At 33.2% G+C, this 21035-nt stretch overlaps 1 protein-coding gene and 1 long non-coding RNA gene across 2 annotated transcripts; both read left to right on the top strand.

Annotated features, from left to right (window-relative positions):
• Positions 1–3625: 3625 nt before the first annotated feature.
• Positions 3626–8935, top strand: LOC121173817 (uncharacterized). The gene is made up of 2 exons (XR_005889272.1): positions 3626–3779; positions 7612–8935. It is a non-coding gene; the product is annotated as an uncharacterized lncRNA (long non-coding RNA).
• A 9481-nt stretch (positions 8936–18416) lies between these two features.
• On the top strand, positions 18417–19130 carry LOC106796654 (uncharacterized mitochondrial protein AtMg00810-like). The gene has a single exon (XM_014769554.1). It carries the CDS (start codon positions 18417–18419, stop codon positions 19128–19130), a length of 714 nt encoding a protein of 237 aa, XP_014625040.1.
• Positions 19131–21035: the final 1905 nt, after the last annotated feature.

Here is a 21035-nt window from a genome sequence, read left to right as displayed (position 1 = left end):
GAGACTTTTGCTTTAAGCCAGTATGCCAATGCTCGAAACCCTAACACTAACCCTAGGTTGCAAACCCTTAACCCTAACCCTTCTATATAAAGGTCATATTCACCTTCATTTTACACATCCACACAACATTTTTTTTCTCTATTACTTTCTTCCAACTTTGCAAACATAAACCCTTTGTCATATTTCTTTCTCTATTACATAACATGTCTTCCTCATCTATCAATTGGTTAGTGGACTACAATGGTTATGTTTCAATTCCCCCACCTGATGTTCTTTCAAAGAAAGCAAGGCCATGCACTTGAATCCTTGAAAAGAAAAATCCACCAAAGGCTCCAACTTCAACCATTGGACCAAGTATGCTATCTTTCATTTCGATACCCACAAGTAGTGGGGCACAAAATGCTCAAGTTTATAGCAATACAAGTTGTTGATGACGAAGACATCAAAGGTAAGATTTTTGTTGATCGCCAACATGAAGTTATGACCTGCATTGAATCGTATGCAAACATTCAGCTAACTCACACCACAAACTTCAACAAATATCTCATGAACCTCAGTATTATCCTCAATTCCATCATTCACATACATCCGATGCAACCCAAGACGCTTTTGTTTTAACACAACCATAACAAAATTTATTTGAACCAAACACATCTTGTTTTACTCAACTTCTTTCCGCACCATTTTCCACCAATTTGTTACTCACAAATATTTGGTGTTACTAAGGATCGACATCACCCATACTTGAGTACCCTTACAGTAGAGCTTACGACATCAACCCAACCAAACTGGCCTGAGTTTACAATAGATCCCGGCTTACCTAACAAAGAAGTTGGTCCCTTTAGTGAGGATGAAGATGAAGTTCTACGCAATCAACCCTAAGAAGATGATGAGGAAGAAGCTAAGCATGTTTATCCAATAATAATCGTACCACCCTACTACACACCACCAAACATGCATAATTTTGAAGGGATGCATATGATCATAACTTGGATCTCGATGAAGTCCAACATCTGGTTAGAACCCTCTTTGAAGGGATGCATTTTCTAACAAAATAAGAAGTACAACATGCTTTGCAGTAGTATCATGTGAACAAAGGAGCTAACTACAAGACACAACTATCAAACCCAATGATGCTAATTGTCATTTGTGATGATGATAATTATGCTTGGAGGTGCAGGGTAGCATACATCCTTGTATGTAAGCAGTGGGAAATAAGAAAGCTCTATGAACCCCATACATGTTCAAATTCAAATCATCCAAAGCTACCGTATCTGCTCATCAGTAAAAGCATCCACACATTGATTGAAAATGATCCATCATAAACTTCTTCTTCAATGCGTCCATTGAGGATGGCATTTTTTACATCCATCTGAAAAGATTGAAATCCATGATACATGCAAATGCAAGCAGCAATCTTATAGCTTCTAACCTTGCAACTGGACTGTAGGTTTCGTCATAGTCAATTCCTTCTTCTTGGTTGTAACCTTTTACAAACAATCTTGCTTTATTCCTTACTATGATGTCAGATTCATCAAGTTTGTTTTGAAACACCCATTTGGTTCCAATTGACTTGTGAAAGGTTGGTTTAAGAACTAAGTTCCACACTTAATTTCTCTTAAACTGATATAGCTTTTCATGCACAAATCACATGTATAGATTCTTCAACATATTGAGTTCTTTTATTAAATACCTTATATCCCTTACTATGCTATGAATAACCAAGAAAGATATTCTCATCAGCCTTAGCATCAGATTTGCCAAGAGAGTCTTTACCGTTGTTTAAAATGAAACACTTGCAACCAACAAATCTTAGGTGAGAAATGTTTGGTTTCCTTCCTTTGTATAGTTCATAAGGAGTTTTCTTCAGAATAGGTCTAATAAGTTCTCTATTCAAGGTGTAAGAAATAGTATGTACCACATCAACCCAAAAGTACTTAGGTAACCTTGTTTCACTTAGAAGGATTCTTGCACCTTTTCAAGGGATTTATTTTTCCTCTCCACAACACCATTCTATTAAGGTGTTCTTGGGGTAGAAAAATTATCGTGAATTCTATTTTCTTCGCAAAAGATTTCAAAAGAATCATTTTGAAATTCACCTCCATGATCACTTCTAATTGAAACAATGTTGAGACCTTTTTCATTTTGAATCACCTTGGAAAGTTTGCAAAAAGCATCAAAAGCTTCATTTTTGGTTTTCAAAAATAAATTCCAAGTGAACCTTGAGTAATCATCTACTATTATCAAGCCATAGTAATTTCCCCCTAAACTCATAGTTCTTAAGCGACCAAATAAATCAATGTGAAGTAGTTCAAAGGGTTTTGAAGTAGAAACAATGTTTTTGCTTTGAAAAGAGTTTTTAACTTGCTTTCCATTTTGACTAGCTTCACATAGTTTATTCTTCTCAAACTTGAGTTTTGGAATACCAATTACTAAGTCTTTCCTAACTAGATGATTAAGATGATGCATGTTAATATGGGTAACACTACGATGCCACAACCAAGAAACATTTATTCATGTAGAGATAAGAAGATTGTATCTAAAGTTAACTTCTTCAATGCATTAAACTCTTTGTTTTAATCGACTACCAGGCTATTCGCAATCGATTACACAAGTAATTTGGACCTTGCAGAGAGATCCTCATTCGGTTTAATCAATTACTAGTTATTTGTAATCGATTACATAGTTGAGTTGGAGACCATGTCTGGCTTTTCATGAGTCTCTGCTTTAATTGATTACTATGTGATTGTAATCGATTACTTTATTCTTGAAAGTGTTCCAAGGAGGGATCAAGACACTTTAATCAATTAAATCAAGAATGTAATATGTTACATTGTTTTTGAAAGCTTTCTAGGTTTGGGAAAAACACTTTAACCAATTAAAATGATAATCTAATCGATCACTTCTTCGAGATAATCAATTACATTGGAAATTTAATCAATTATTGGTGGTTCTATCTGTTTCCTCTATAAATAATCACCTTATGTTCCCACTTTTAAGAGATAAGAAGAAGTGTTTAGAATAAGTTTGTGCGACTCACATTTTCAATCGATTGATTGTGATTTCTTGAAAGAATTAGATAAATGGAATAACTTCTCTAGAAATAGACAGTGAACTAGTATAATAATTGGTGTACTTTTTCTCTTGATCTTATTTCCCTCTCATAGTATTCTTGATCAATTTGCTGAGTTTAAAGAAAATTTCTTTTTGAAAAGAACTTTAACAAAAAGATATTGTGTATGGGTGATTGATTAGAAATTGGTTTTAACATAAGTTGGTGATACAATCTTTGGAAGCGAATGTTTTTTCAAAACTTTATTTTTAAGTTTGCTTTTATTTAAAAGTCAATTCATCCCCTCTTAGTTTGTGAGTTTCATTATCTTTTTCAATATTTTGGTCAACTTATTAACAACATTGTGGTAAATATGTAGAACTTTTAACTAAAATGAAAACTTATATTTTTAATGACCCAAATTGGTTACAAATAAGTTTGTAATGACTTAAAAATAATGTGATTAAAGACCTAATGAAATTATTATAGTTTGGGCCCAAAGACCTATATGAAATCAACTCAAATGGGCCCAAAGACCCATTAATCATACACAATTAGGGTTTTGGCCAGCATTATAAAACCAACATCTAGAGACTAGCTTCGTGCCTTTTACTACTGCTGGTTTTGAGGAAGAGAGGGAAATTGAATTCTTTCACGGCATTTGTGTGCTGGAGAGGTTGGGTCTCGGAGTTATGAAACTTAGATGTCAATTCTTGCTTAACTTTGGGTAAGTAAATTCATTATCCTCATCTTCTTCCTTTGCTCTTCACCTTCAAAGCTCAAGAAACTCACTCATTTATTTTTTTTGAGCACTATATTCTTTTAATGGAATTGTCGTATTTGTCTAGCGCGTTGTTTTTCTCTCTATAAAAATTGTGGAGCACAAATTTTGAAAACTGGAACCATAAAATTGTTTAATAAATGAAGGGAACTAAACATGATTTCGTTTAACCCTAATCAGCTTGGGAAATATTTTTAAATATTTATTTTCTGAAAAACCACACATTCTGTCCAGTTGAGAAAATAAATATGGAAATAATATTTTCTTAATATTTAGGAATTCAAAAAATTATACTATGCATGTTTGATCTTTTTTAGTGCCTTGTTATTTTCTCAAAGTTTTTAAATGTTTTTTGTATTTATTTGTTTTCTCGTGGAAACTCTGTTTTTTGGACAGCAAAGACATTTACTTATAAACAAGGTGTTCTTTTCAAATATTAAATTTGGAAAAATAATATGTGACTATCTTACATGTTTAGCATGCTCTGTGTGAACTTTGATAAAAAAAAAAACACAAGTTTAAAATTTTTAAAATTCCAAAACCACATTCAAAGTATGTCCTATAAACTGCGTTTAATTTAAAATAAACGTTTTATGTTGAATTTTGGTGTGCATAATTTTTGTGATACAGTCTGCATGTTGAGGAGTATATATCTCTGTAAATTTTCATGAGTTTGAGTTCATTTGACATGTTAGATAATGTTATAAAAGAATTATGAGCATATGAGTAATATAGGAAATGAATTAATATAAATGTTTTTTAAAGACAATTAATATAATTGCTTTGTGAGTTTTATTTTGCTTGTTTGGACTTGTGATTCAGTGTTCTACCTTAAAAGGGGAACCTCTGTAGTTCGCTTTGATTATTGGATGATTGTGTTTGGGATTATATTATTGCTTATCTTAATTAGAGGCTAAGAGAAATGTGATTCTCGGGCAACGAGTGCCGGAATTTGATTGTGCATGTGATTGGGTGATGATTTGTTGCATTGGATGCAAGAATCTATGATTATTTAGAATTGTTAATAATAATATTAAGAATAGTAATAGTAATTGTAATAATACTATTTGAATTCATAATCAATATAATAGTAATATAACTTAAATATTTAGATGCATTCAATTATCGTGATACAAAATAATACAAAAAATGAAAAAAAAAATGTATTGTAATATCTTTGGTATGAAGTAAATAAATCTTCTTTTTCATTATCGGATAACTTACTTGATTACCTTTAGTCGAGTTTATCATTCCAAATGCTTTATTTTTCTGTTAACAACACTTTAGAATCAGTAATCACACTCAAACTTTTTGATGAATCCGCCTCACATTTTTGTTTCCTTTCAAACACTATGCTGAATCAATCTTTCATGGCCCTCATAAATAATGACAAACTGTCTTCATTGAGAAAGAAGTCAAGTGTTTTGTCAAACGTGGTGCATATCCCAAACCTTCCTAAGCAGTACTGCTCCGATGAGGAGTTCATAGATAGAGTTGGATAGTCCCTTTGCCAAAGTCCATCGTCAACCTCATGTGCTGTGTTGGCCCCAATAAAAACCAAGGTTTTGTTGAGTTTGAAAGCTGGTTCACTTTTTTTTCGTATATGTGTATGTTTGTTTCTGTTTTTTATTTTTGTCATCATGCTCAATTATTTGGGTGAGACTAATGTGGATATCTACTTCTTACAAACAATTTTGTTAAAATATTAGGATTTTTTTGTATATCTATATATTAAAAAGTTAAGAAAGATATTTACATCTAGGACTTTGGATATTGTGAGAGACCAAGAGATGATGTCTCCCACCTTGAAAAACTAATAAAAACCATTGAGATTTATTGATTTTAAACTGAGTGGCCAAGGTTCGTTTAGGTGACCTTCTAGGGAAGTTTATTATCATATATTTTATAAAAAATATTGATCCCATGTGGATCAATAAAAGATCCCACCTGTTGGAATTTTTTGACCCATGCCCAAATGTAATGATCATAACTCTTACGAAAGTCATGACACTCAATTGCTCACACTTTTTAAACAAGTGTTACCCGATGTCACATAAGCAGTGGAGCGCTATTCTCCAATGGATGGTAGTCCAAGAAGGTGATGGAATTAGTGCTTAGCGTAGAAGTTAGAGCAACCTCTCTCTTTCTCACTGCGTATGTATATGTATATATGTAGTGTTTGGTAACAAACTTTTATTTTTTTAGTTGGAATAAATTGATAACCAACAATAAAAAAGCTTAGACAAAAAATTTAGTGAAATATTTTGTTTTAGTTAATTCTTACTAGTTATTACAAATATAATAGTAATATAGTATATTAATTTTTTAAAAATAAAAAATTATTTCTCTCTCCTTTTCCACCAGTTCTCTTTCCATATTTTCTTTTCTTTTATTCATCCTCTCCATCAGGAAACACTATCACATTGATCAACAACTCTCTCAATTTTGCTTATACAAGCACCGTGTATTCAAGTGATTGTATTGAGGAGTTGGATTATGTTTAGGCTATTAAGGTTTAAGACCATATGTTTGTTTCTGAAAGTACAGTGGTAGTGCTATTGTTTTGAATGAGGATGGTTCTATAGGGGTTGTTCAACAACACGGAAGAGATGGAAGGAAGAGTGAAGAGAAAGAAAAATAGGAAGATTGTGACGGGATTTTGTCACTATTGCTTCTATTAGTAGAGTAACTTCTATGTATAGTCAAAGCATTCTCATCACAGTCTTCATCTTTTGCTACCTCTTCACTTTCCTTTTCATCTTTGCTGTCAACCCCTAGCTACCAAATCATTCCCACCCAAACCAACAACTTCTACTCCTCTACTATTAGAAGCAATGGTGACTACATTCCCGCCACAACCTTCTTATTTTTCCTTTCTCTTCACTCTTCCTTCCACATCAACCATGTTGTCCACCAACCCATGTTGAACCATCCTAACCGAAAACAATAGTCATTACCACTATACATTCAGAAGCAAACATATAGTCCAACTTCTTAGAAGTAGAAACCTAGTCCAACTTCCCTGCACCATCTAGAAAACACCGTGTCCGTATCAGAAAAATTGAGTGGGATCACTAGCAAATATGGTAATAACGAGTTGGTAGCGAGAATGAAGAGAAGCAGAACAAAGAATCTGGGAATAGAAACAAGTGCAAGAGGAGAGAGGAGATATATTTTAAAAGTTAAATCATAAATTACTGTGGTGTCCCTAGTAAAAGGTAACTAAAAAACATGATTGTTTTTTTTGTAAGTTGCTAATGTATCCCAACTAAAAAGAGTAAAATTATATTAACACACACATATATATATATATATATATATATATATATAAGAGAGAGAGAGAGAGAGAGAGTAACGGTACATTGTTTTTTGCTGCAATTTATGCTTGTACCACCTACATTCTGAGAATCCAACTCTGGGTGCAATTAACTGATCTCCAGCAAAGGTACCCAGGGCCGTAGTGTTTTCTTGGTGACAATAATGCCATACTGGGAGAGCACGAGAAGAGAGGGGGCAAGCTTCCCCTATACATTTCATGCTTTACTATGTCACAAACGTAGTCGGATCACCATCCTTTATTGACGAATTTTCAGCATTGTTCAATGTTACATGCCTCTCATTTTTTCTTCATTAAAATGTGGATTGTGTAAGATTTGTTGAGGAAGTTTGGTCGTGTCATGTCCTAGGTTGTCCTATAGTTGTTTTGCAACAAAAGCTGAAAATGTAAAAGTGTTAATTAAAAACCTGGATTAAAAATGTGTTTGGGAATGTCCACCAGCTTGTGCTTTAAGCTACCAATGAGGTGGACAGTATCCAACAACAGATTGTGAATGTGGGATACTCGGATGCATTATTTAATCAAGAAGTTCTGGCACAAAAGGAGCTGCAAACAGTTTTGCGTTTTCAGGAATGCTTATGGCGAGAAAAGTCAAGAATCTAAGGGCATGCTCAAGGAGAGCAGAATACTTCTTTTTTCATAAAATAGCACTCCATCATTTTGTATCTAAGGGTCTATCTTAGCTACGTAAAGGGAATTGATTACTAGAGTCTCAAGAGGAGTTCGAAGCAGAGGTGTGGGATTTCTTTCCCAATATTTATGCGGGCAGCGACTCTTGTATCCCTAACAGCTTTGTAGATATATCGTACCATTCCAAGCTTGGTATCAGGTGAAGATGATGCTTTTTTATCCAACATCCCTTTAAATGAGGAGGTTAAATCTTTAGTGTTTGACATGAATGGTGAGGGTGTTCCCGGGACCGATGGTTGCAACGGATTTTCTTCCAGCACTACTAGGATGCAGTTGGAGATACTGTCTATCAGTTAGTGCTGCAATTGTTCAAGTCTAGGTGGATTCTACCAAATTTAAATTCTAACACGGCGGTGCTGTTTCCTATAAATCTAGATGCAGATTCTATAGATAACTATAGGCCCATTGCTTAGCTTGTTCTCAATTTAGTTGTTCTTAATTTAATACTAACTATATTTAGTTGTTCTCAATTTAGTTTAATCTATGATGTTTATCTAATATCTATGGAGACAATTAAAATTTAAAAAATGATCCACTTCATTTAATTTTTTTAAGCAAAATTGGCAAGTAAACATGACATTAGGGTTAGACATCCCAACAACTGCATTTAATTTGTAACTGTATTATCTATCTAAGGTCATGAACAATTTCTAGTTTTTCTAACTGAATCTATGATTTACCAAACAAAGATAATGCTCTTGCTAGTAGGAAGAACAAATAAGAAATGAAACATCAGTAATTCTCCTCATCTCGAAGTCCATATGCATTTGGCTTTCTAAAATGTGAATACTGCGTGAAATTGTAATTAATTGTTTATTCTCATAATCTCATGAATAGGAATTTTTCTAGGGGAGTCATCTTGTATTTGCTTTATACTTCAATTTTAGAATTACAATAAACAAGTTGTCTAATAACTCTTGTGATTTTTCTTGCCATGATTTGGTTCATAGGTTCTACGAACATATATAGATACACATTTGCAGCACTACATTCTTTTTAGGCTTTAAATCTTGCATGACATTATTTGAAGGTGCACATTAAAATTTCCATTTTAATTATAAATTAATGTTCTCTATAAATACTCCTATTTTAGTGCGTATTTAGTTATGTTTATATATTTTTATGCTTTCATAGTTCTAAAGATTTGAATCAACTCTGTTTCCATGCAACTTCTCTTTGAAGCGATGGCAATATGTGTATAGAGAAAGCAACTAATTTGTTGAAGATTGGACAACCTAATTTTAGTTTTTTTTGCAGCTTCTTTGTATTCTAATTTTTAATTTGTGAGGGGATATTTTCTCTTGTTTTAGAGAAAGCAACTAATTTGTTGAAGATTGGACAACCTAATTTTAGTTTTTTTTGCAGCTTCTTTGTATTCTAATTTTTTTATTTTATATTAATTGTGATTTATTCATTTTGAATAAGGAAAATATATGCCGAGTCATTAAACAAAATTAGTGAGTAATTGAGAAATTAGGAAAAACATGAAATATTTTGGTTAAAGTGAATGGGAAATATTTTGGTAAACTCATTAATAACATTGTGGTAAATATGTAGAACTTTTGACTAAAATGAAAACTTATATTTTTAATGACTCAAATAGCTTACAAATAAGTTTGTAATAACTTTAAAATGATGTGATTAAACACCTAACGAAATGATTCAAAAAATTTAAAGATAATTAAAACAGTTAGACCCACATGAAATCAACCCAAATGGGCCTAAAGGCCCATTAATCATACACAATTAGGGTTTTGGTCACTATTATAAAACAAACCTGAGGCTAGCTTCTTGCCCCTTACTGCTGTTGGTTTTGAGGAGAGGGAAAGTAAATTTCGTTTGCTGCCTTTGTGTGTTGGAGAGCATGGGTCTTGGAGTTTTGAAACTACTTCTTTAATTTATTTTTTTTATAACAATGACTCCTAGGTTTTGTTTGTGATCACCCAGGGGCTCTTTCTCACTTCGAACTCTGTTTTTTTAACTTGAAGCTGCTAGGTATAGATGGATTTTCCTCTTTTTATCTATGTCGTGGTGTTTTCTTCTTATTCTAGCGATGGGTATCTTGAAAATGCTATAAATCTTGAAAAATACCTATTCATTATCTTAGGGCTCAACATGGTTTGTATTTTTATAAATATTCTTGTGCACAAATTTTGGTTGATGAGACCACTCCCAAGTGTTTCGGGGCCTTTGCACTCACTAGGAATTTTTAATCATTGTTTTGAGCACTATATTCTTTTAATGGAATTGTTGAAACTGTCAAGTCCGTTGTTTTTCTTTCTATAAAAATCGTGTAGCACGAGTTTTAAAAACTGGGACCATAAAATTGTTTGATAAATCAATAGATCTAAATGTGATTTTCAGTTAACCCTAACCAGCTTGGGAAATATTTTTAAATATTTATTTTCTGAAAAACCATATTTTGTCCAGTTGAGAAAATAAATACAGAAAAATTATTTTCTTAAGAATTAGGAAATCAAAAAAATATATCATGCAAGTTTGATCTTTTTGAGTGCCTTGTAATTTTCCTAAAGTTTTTAAATGTTGTTTTGTATTTATTTGTTTTTTCTAGTGGAAACACTGTTTTGGGACAGCAAAGACATTTAATTGAAAACAAGGTCTTCTTTTCTAATTTATTAATTTTGGAAAAACTATATCTGATATTGACATGTTGAGCATGTTGTATAAATTTTAATAACAAATGTAGGTTTAAAATTTTAAAAATTCGAAAATAGTGAAATCAGAGTGTGTCCAACAACTGTGTTTAATTTAAAATAAATATTTTTTGTTGAATTTTGATGTGATTAATTTTTATGCTCCATTCTCCAATGGATGATAGTCAAAGAAGGTGATGGACTTAGTGCTTAGCGTAGAGGTTGGAGCAACCTCTTTTTCTATGTATATATTTAGTGTTTACTAACAAACTCTCATTATTTTTTAGTTGGAATATATTTACAACCTACAATAATAAAATTTAGACAAAGAATTCAGTGGAATTTTTTGTTTTATTTAATTCTTACTAGTTACTACAAATATAATAGTAATATAGGATATCAATTTTTTTTAAGAATAAAAAACTATTTGTCTCTCTTTTCCCACCAGTTCTATTTCCATATTCTCTTCTCTTCTTGTATTCATCCTCACCACCAAGAAGCAGTACCTCATTCACCGGCAACCCTCTCAATTTTGCTTATATGGGCATGGTGTATTCAAGTGATTGTATTGAGGAGTTGGATTATGTTTAGGCTATTGAGGTTTTGGACTATATTTTTGCTTTCAAAAGTACAATGGTAGAGGTTGTTGTTTTGAGTGGGGATGGTTCTATAGGGGTTGGTGGACAACACAAGAGAGACAGAAGGAAGAGTGAAGACGAAAGAAAATAGGAAGATTGTGATGGGGATGTTGTCACTATTACTTCTAATAGTAGAGTAACAAGAAGTGTTTGTTTAGGATTGCATGGTTTGGTAGCAAGGGGTTGGCAGGAAAGATGGAAGAGGTGGGAAGGAAAAGATAAAGACGACGATGGGAATGTTTTGACCATTACTTTTGAGAGTAGAGTATCAAATACTGTTATGTTGAGTCGATGGTTCGGTAGGGATTTGGTGGGTAAAATAGATCGGTCAATAGTTATCTTCTTAATTGCTTTGTCTAATCGACCAAGACTTACCGAACAACCCACACTCAACACAACAACTTCTTCTACTTTACTCTCATAATTAATAGTCAAAGTATTCCCATCAAAGTCTTCATCTTTTACTTCTTCTTTACTTTCCTTCCCATCTTTGCCATTTTTCCTGCCAACCTGTAGCTAACTAACCATCCACACCTAAACCAACAATTTCTACTCCTTTACTATTAAAAGCAATAGTGACTACATCCCCATCACAATCTTCTTAATTTTCTTCCTCTTCACTCTTCCTTCCATGTCTCTCATGTTGTCCACCAACCCTATTGAACCATCCTAACCGAAAACAATAGCCCCTACCACTATACATTCAGAAGAAAAGATATAGTCCAACTTCTTAGAAGCAGAAACATATATATTCCAACTTCACTACACCATCACTAGAAAATACTGTGTCCATATCAGAAAAATTGGGTGGGATCATTAGAAAATATGGTAATAGCGAGTTGGCAGCGGGGATAAAGAGAAGCAGAATAGAGAGTCTGGGAATAAAAACAAGTTCAAGAGGAGAGATGAGAGATATTTTTAAAAATTAAATCCTATGTTACTTTTGTGTACCTAGTAAAAGTAACTAAAACAAACATGATTGTTTTTTTTTTTTGTAAGTTGCTAATGTATCCCATTTAAATAGGAAACTTTTGTGCGCTACAATTTAACACTGGTTCCTAAATAGGAAACCTACATTTTTCCTTTAACACTGCACATCAACAATTTTCTCAAGATAACACTGGTCGGATTATCGTACAATTCACAGCTCACATCACAAGTAAGTCACATCAAGTGTTAATCACACACTTATTCACAACTAAAACTCTTGTTCACAATTTCATATCTCATTATGTCACAATCAACCATCTCATGTTACATGTATCTCACAAATTAACACATTCTTAACTTGACACTTATACTCAATCTCAATAACAATATTATAATCTCAAAGTAACATATTATTCCACAATTCATCACATATTTAATTTATAGACACTGCACATGAATTATACAATACCCTCGACCTCACACTAGTGTTTCAAATACGTTTAACACATTGCGCTACAATTTAACACTGGTTCCTAAATAGGAAACCTACACTTTCCCTTTAACACTATGCATGAACATTTTTCTCAAGATAAACACTGGTCGGGTTATTATATAATTCACAGCTCACAACACAAGTAATGTCACATCAAGTGTTAATCACACACTTATTCACAACTAAAACTCATGTTCACAATTTCACATCTCATTATGTCACAATCAACCATCTCATGTTTATATGTATCTCGCAATCAACCACATCTCATTATGTCACAATCAACCACTTTGCACTACTCAATATCCATAACAATATTATAATCTCATTATAATAATTTATCACGCCTCATAACTCATATACACATCACACAATAATAATATTTGTATTACACAAAACATATATATATATATATATATATATATATATATATATATATATAACAATTAATTTAAGATTACATCAAAAGAAATTAGTACTAGGCATTAACCTTATAACTTTCTTTAATTTATTATTTTAGTATTACAATATATAAATACACATAACATGTTGATCATCATCATGGAAAAATTAGAAAAAGATAATAATTTATATAAAACAAGTCATTAAAGAATATTATTTAGAGTATAATTCACATTAATAAAAAGAACTCAATTTTTTAAGGATTCACACTCAACACAAAAACACATCAATTTCACAGTAATTCCTCATCAGAACATCAATTGGTTCGTCAAACATATATAATTCACAATTATAATTGTAAAGATAGAATCAAAATTTGCAGAAACACCCCAAAAACCCATTGCAATTGATACTCTAAGGATCCCTACACATGTTCTCACCATTCCTCAATTGTGAATAACTCATCCCTTACCTCTAAGCAGGCTCACGTGTGTATTGTGACAACAATAGTGGCATCTCCAGCTATTTCCTAATATTCCTCATGTTTTTCCTCTGATTGTTCTGATAGGGTTCCCAAACGTTAGAGAAAAGGAGAAGAGATTGGAGCCTTCATTCCACTGTCTATGTGCGATGATTATTTCTCCATCCATAGATATTAGTTTGTAAATACCAACGGTGAAAATGAGAGGAAAATAATCATGAACTACTTATCAAAATTTCACTATAATCCAACGGTTAACGAGTCTAGGATCGCAATTTTTCTGAGACAGTTTTGGGTTTCTGCGGAAAAAAAAAAGCTACGATGCAAAATATATTTCTCTCAGATCCAACATGTTTTCATAATTTCCAACAGTGAGAATGCTCAGAATTGAGTTGCGAACGTGTTGCTTAAATTTCACGATGATCCAACGGTGAATGAGTTTAGGGTCGTCATTTTACCGAGATAGGTTTGAGTATATGCGGGAAAAAGAGAGGATTTTGAGAGGGAAAAAGGAAAAACAAAATTGAGAGGAAGAAAAGCCTTAGAAGCTATCGTCAGTCTCAAAACTAACCTAACATGTCTTTATTTATAGTTAGGATACTCACAACCAATTATTTATTTTATTTATTTATTTTTTATTTTATAAAAAGAAACTATATTTTCTTTCCTATCAAATGAATAAATAAAATATCATATTTATTTTCTCTCAAACCATTATTTTAATTAATAAAGTTATTTCTCTATATTTATTTAATTATAAAAACCTAATCATTTTTCTAAAACTCTATTAATTTTAAATGAAAAACCTTAATTTAATTCACAAAAAATGGGATGTTACAGAAAAAGTTTGGTCATGTCAAGTCCTAGGTTGTCCTATGGTTGTTTTGCAACAAAAGCTTAAAATGTTAAAGTGTAAATTAAAAACCTGGATTAAAAATGTGTATGGAAATGCCCACCAGCTTGTGGTTTAAGCTACCAATGAGGTGGACATTATCCAACAACATATTGTGAATGTGGGGCACTCGGATGCATTATTTAATCAAGAAGTTCTGACACAACAGGAGCTGCAAATAGCTTTGCATTTTTAGGAATGCTTCTGGCGAGAAAAATTGAGAATCAATTGGCATGCTCAAGGAGACCATAATACTTCTTTTTTTTCTTAGAATAACACTCCATCGTCTTGTATCTAAAGGACTATCTTCGCTATGTAAAGGGGATCGAATGCTAGAGTCTCAGATCGAAGCAGAGGTATGGGATTTCTTTTCCAATATTTATGCGTGCAACAACTCTTGTATCCCTAACAACCTTGTAGATCGGACCATTCAAAGCTTGGTAAGAGGTTGAGACAATGCTTTTTAAACCAACATCCCTTTAAAGGAGGAGGTTAAATTTGTAGAGTTTCATATGAACAGCGAGGGTGTTGCTGTGCCCAATGGTTTAATCAGATGTTCCTTCTAGCACTACTAGGATGTGGTTGGAGATACTGCCTATCAGTCAGTGCTGCAATGTTTGAAGTTAGGGTGGATTCTACAAAATTTAAATTCTAATATGTTAGGGTTGATTCCTAAAACTTCAGAGGCAGATTCTATAGATAACTATAGGCCTATCATTTAGCTTGTTCTTGTTGATGTATGTTGTAATTCAGTTAGTTAGTTAGGAGTTAGGAGTTAGTTAGTTTGACAGCTATGAAGGTTATTATAGCTACATGTGTAGTATATAAAAATATTAGTGATCATGAATGAGATGATGAGAGTGCAAAAAGTTTTAATTCAGAATTCTAAGTTCCCTCTATTTTCTCAATCAATTCTTTCATCTTCTCTTATTCTCTAACATAGAGTGAGTGAGTGCATTGTGTGAGTGTGTGTGAAGAGCTTCTTTGTTCCAACAAACTGGTATTCAGAGCAGAGGTTCAAGATCCTTGGATAACGAAATTGAGATGGCTTCCTCGAATGGAAATTTTCCAGCATCTATGCTTGTTCTCAAAGGCAAGAACTATGATGATTGGTGTGCTCAGATGAAGGTAATCTTTCGATTTCAAGATGTGACAGAAGTGGTGCAAGAAAGGGTTCAAGAACTTGACAGGAACCCAACTGATGCACATAAGTGGTGCAAGAAGGGGTTCAAGAACTTGACAGGAACCCAACTGATGCACAGAAGATGGCTCACTGTGATTTGATGAAAAGATATGCAAAGGCATTGTTCATTATTCATCAGTGTGTAGATGCAGATAATTTTCAGAAAATTAGATCTGCTGATACTGCAAAGAAGGCATGGGATACTCTAGAGAAATCCTATGCAGGAGATAGCAAACTCAAGAAGGTGAAGTTGCAGACCTTGAGAAGGCAGTATGAACTTCTACAAATGAGTGATCAAGAAAGCAGTGGTGAGTTCTTTTCTTGAATCTTGGCAATTACAAATCAAATGAATGCTTATGGTGACAAGCAATCAGACTTGGGGATCATTGACAAGGTATTAAGAACCTTGACACCAAGATTCGATCATATTGTGGTGGCAGTTGAGCAAGGCTAGAATCTTGAAGAAATGAAGATTGAAGAACTGCAAGGAATTCTTGAAGCTTAAGAGATGAGGCTCAATGAAAGAAATTCACAAAGATCAGCTGAGCAAGCTATGCAAGCCCAAACAACCAAAGGGAACAACTATGATGGTGGCAAGAATAAGAAGGGAAAGGGAAAGTGGAAGAACAATAAGTGGAAGGGGTCAGGTAAGGGCTCTAGCAGTTCTGGAAATCATAACCAGAATGAAGAAACTGACAAGAAAAATGGAGGGAATCACAAAGTGGGAAAAAAGAAATACAACAAGAAAGGAATTCAGTGTTATAACTGTCAGAAATGGGAACATTTTGCAGATGAATGCAGAAATAAAAGGGTTCCAAGAAATGCAGATGAGGCTCAATTGGCACAAGATGATGATTCTGACTCTGATAAAGTGTTACTAATGGCAACAACAAACTCAGAAGAATACAATGTTAATCTGTGGTATCTTGACACAGGTTGTTCCAATCACATGACTGGACATAGAGAGTGGTTTGTAAATATTGATGATAAGGTGAAGAGCAAGATCAAGTTTGCAGATAACAACTCTGTAACTGTAGAAGGCATTGGAAAGGTGATGATTCAGAGGAAGGATGGACAACACTCATTTATCAATGATGTGCTATATGTTCCCAATATGAAGAATAATTTGTTGAGCTTGGGACAGTTGCTAGAAAAGGGCTACTCAATGCAGATGGAGGACAGTCAAATGACGATATTTGACAGCAAGAGGAGGTTGATCCTAAAGGCCTCTTTGTCAAGAAATAGAACATTCAAGATTGGAATTCAGATTGCAGAATTTCAATGCTTGGCTGCTTCTATATGTGATGAAAGCTGGATGTGGCATCATAGGTTTGGTCATCTAAATTTCTGGAGTTTAAGTGAATTGAAAAGTAAGAAAATGGTTCATGGTCTTTCCCAAATTGAGATACCAAAACAATTATGTGTTGAGTGTTGTGTGTCAAAGCAACCAAGGAATTCTTTCAAGTCAGAAATTCCAATCAGATCCAATAGAAAGCTTGAAGTGATCTATTATGATGTGTGTGGTCCTTTTAAAGTGAAATCCCTAGGAGGTAACAGTTACTTTGTGTCATTCATTGATGAATTTACTAGAAAAATGTGGATCTATCTCATTATGCAAAAAAGTGAAGTGTTTAACATTTTTAAGAAGTTTAAGTTATTGAGTGAAAAACAAAGTGATAAGGTAATCAAAGGGCTTAGAACAAATGGAGGTGGTGAGTATAACTCACATGAATTTCAAGTATTTTATGATGAAGATGGGATAATTCATGAAGTGACATCTCCCTATACACCTCAGCATAATGGTGTTGCTGAGAGAAGAAACATAACCATTCTGAACATAGCCAGGAGCATGATGAAAGGGAAGGGAATACCTCATTACTTTTGGGGAGAAGCAACTTCTACTGCTATGTATATTCTGAACAAGTGTCCCACTAAGAGATTGCAGGGATACACACCTGAAGAAGCATGGTCAGAAAAGAAGCCTAGTGTGAGTCCTTTCAGAATATTTGGTTCACTGTGTTTTAGGCATGTGCCTGAGCAGAACAAAAAGAAACTTGATGACAAGGCTGAACCAATGATACTCATTGGATATCATCCAACTGGTGCCTACAAGTTGTATGATCCTAGAATGAGGAAGAGGAAGGTTGTGATTAGCAGAGATGTCTTGATAGATGAAACAAAGGGCTGAAATTGGGAAATAAATGTTGTTGACAATGGTGAAAGAAAGGTGATTGTGAACCTTGAAAACAAACAAAGTGAAGAGGATGTACCACCATGTGGAGAGTAACTCAGAAGGTCACAAAGAGAGAGACAAGTACCACAAACACTCAGAGAATATGAATTGTATCCTGATACAGCAATCACTGCGAAGGGGATTTTGTGCACTTTGTTCTACTTGCTGAATCAGAACCAATGATTCATGATGAAGCCTCACAAAGTTCACGTTGGAGAGCAGCTATGGAAGAAGAATTGAGATCAATTGAGAATAATCAGACTTGGGAGTTAGTCCATTTGCCTCAAGGAAAAAGACCAATTGATGTGAAATAGGTCTATAAGACTAAAGTAAAGCCTAACGGAGATGAGTCCAAGTATAAGGCAAGATTAGTAGCAAGGGGATTTTTGCAAAAACATGGCTTGGATTGCAATGAGGATTTTGCTCCAGTTTCAAGACTTGAAACTGTTAGGCTCATTGTGGCAACTGCTTGCAATAGAAACTGGTCTCTATATCAACTGGATGTGAAGTCAGCATTTTTGAATGGGCCACTTGAAGAAAAATTCTACATAACTCAACCACCTGGTTATGTAGTTGCAGGACAAGAGGATAAAGTTTACAAGTTGAATAAGGCACTATATTGCCTCAAGCAGGCTCCTAGAGCCTAGAATATGAAAATTGATAGCTTCCTAGTCCAACAGAATTTCACCAAGTGCACTACTGAGCATGGAGTTTATGTCAGAAACACATATTCTAGTGAGTTTTTGATAATATGTCTCTATGTAGATGATTTGCTAGTGACTGGCAGTAGTAAAGAAGATACAAGAGTGTTCAAAGGAAGAATAATAGATGAATTTGAGATGTCTGATCTTGGTGAACTATCATACTTCCTGGGTATTGAATTTGTTTCTACCAGTAAAGAGATTTTCATGCATCAAAAGAAGTATGTAGAAGACATTCTGAAAAGGTTCAATATGATGGAGTGCAATTCTGTTATCACACCAACAGAAACTAGAATTAAGTTGCAAATAGATGGGGATGAGAAAGAAGTTGATCCTACTTTGTACAAGCAAATTATAGGCTCATTGAGGTACCTACGTAACACCAGACCTGATATTGCCTATTGTGTTGGGTTGATAAGTAGGTTTATGGAGAAACCAAAGACACCTCACTTCTTGGCAGCAAAGAGGATTTTGAGGTATGTGAAAGGAACATTGGATCTTGACATTTTATATCCTTACAGTCAGAAGAATATAGAAGGAGAAGTGTTTGGTTATAGTGATTCAGATTGGTGTGGTGATAAGGATGATAGGAAAAGCACTACTGGGTATGTTTTCAAATTTGGAACATCACCAATCTCTTGGTGCTCAAAGAGCAGAGTGTAGTTGCTTTGTCAACATGTGAAGCAGAATATATTGTTGCTGCTATGGCAGCCTGTCAAGCTCTATGGCTGGAAGCTTTAATGGAAGAACTAAACTTGAGAAATTGCAGTCCTATAAGGTTGTTGATGGATAACAAATCAGCAATTGATTTAGCTAAGCATCCTGTGGCACATGACAGGAGTAAACATATTGAAACCAAGTTTCATTTCTTGCGTGATCAAGTGAGTAAGGAGAAGCTTGAATTGGAGTTTTGTAGGTCTGAAGATCAAGTTGCAGACATACTAACTAAGCCATTGAAATCTATCAAGTTCAAGGAATTGAGAGACAAGTTAGGAGTGACATCCTTGACAAATCAAAATTAAGGAGGGATGTTGATGTATGCTGTAATTCAGTTAGTTAGTTAGGAGTTAGGAGTTAGTTAGTTTGACAACTATGAAGGTTGTTATAGCTACATGTGCAGTGTATAAAAATATTAGTGATCATGAATGAGATGATGAGAGTGCAGAAAGTTTTAATTTAGAATTCTAAGTTCCCTCTATTTTCTCAATCAATTCTTTTATCTTCTCTTATTCTCTTATTCTCAATCAATTTAATACTAACTATATTTAGTTATTCTCAATTTTATTTAATCTAATATGTTTATTTAATATCAATGGAGACAATTAAAATTTAAAAAATGCTTAACTTCATTTAATTTTTTAAGCAAAATTGGCAAGCAAACATGATATTAGGGTTAGACATCCCAACAACTGCCTTTAATTTGTGACTGTATTATCTATCTATGGTTGCATGAACAACTTCTAGTTTTTCTAACTGAATCTCAGTTTTACCAAATAAAGATAAAGCTCTAGTTAGTAGTAGGAAGAAACGAAACATCAATAATTCTACTAATCTCAAAGTCCATATGCATATGGCTTTCTAAAGTGTGCATACTGTGTGAAATTTTAATTAATTGTCTTTTTTCCGCATAATTGCATGAATAGGAATGTTTTCTAGGGGAATCATATTGTATTTGTTTTATACTTGAATTTTAGAATTACAATAAATTTGCAGCACATTAAAAATTTTCCATCATTTGGTCCATAGGTTCTAGGAACATATATAGATAGACATTTGCAGCACTAAATTGTTTTTAGGCTTTAATTCTTGCATGACGTTATTTGAATGTGCACATTAAAATTTCCATTTTAATTATTGATAAATATTCTCTATAAATAATCATATTCTAGTCCGTGTTTGGTTATATTTATATATTTTTTATGAATTTGTATAGGGATACAGAAATCCTATGCTTCATGGCAATTATACTTTTATTGATAGGGAAATATAGGTATTTTGTTATTTCTTTTTCTTCTAATGAATTTATGTTTTTTGTGTTTTTAAATATGTGCTAAAAATTTATGATTTGGTCACATAATGGTTGTATGATTTCAACACAATTTTTAATTTTTAAGGGAAAATATTCTCTTATTTTTTAGGATGCAACTACTTTAGTAAAGATTGGACAACTTAATTTTAGTATTTTTTTTTCAGCTTCTTTGTATTCTAATTTTTTATTTTATCTTAAGATAGTGTTCCTTATAAAGTTTTAGTCTTCTCTTGGAAGTTGCTACACAAATGGAACACTTCTTTCTTGTCAATATAAAATGATAAACATAATACCATCTAGAAAATATAAAACTTATGATGTTAGAATATGACTTTTCTTTTAAAAATATGGAGTAACAAAATTGGAAGGTGCAAATATTAATTAGATAAACCAGATGAATAATGCTTTGTTACAGTATTATAGGTACCCATGACTTTTTTATGAGTATAAATATTTTTTGATACAGAAAAAAATTATAAAAATAAAACAATAAAGTCATTAAAAACTAATCTAGCTATTATGACTTTATATTAAAAAAT

The sequence above is a fragment of the Glycine max genome, chromosome 17, assembly GCF_000004515.6.
Source record: "Glycine max cultivar Williams 82 chromosome 17, Glycine_max_v4.0, whole genome shotgun sequence".
Taxonomy (NCBI): Eukaryota; Viridiplantae; Streptophyta; class Magnoliopsida; order Fabales; family Fabaceae; genus Glycine; species Glycine max.
Note: the sequence above shows the minus strand (reverse complement) of the source record. Positions and strands in the feature narration are given on the sequence as shown.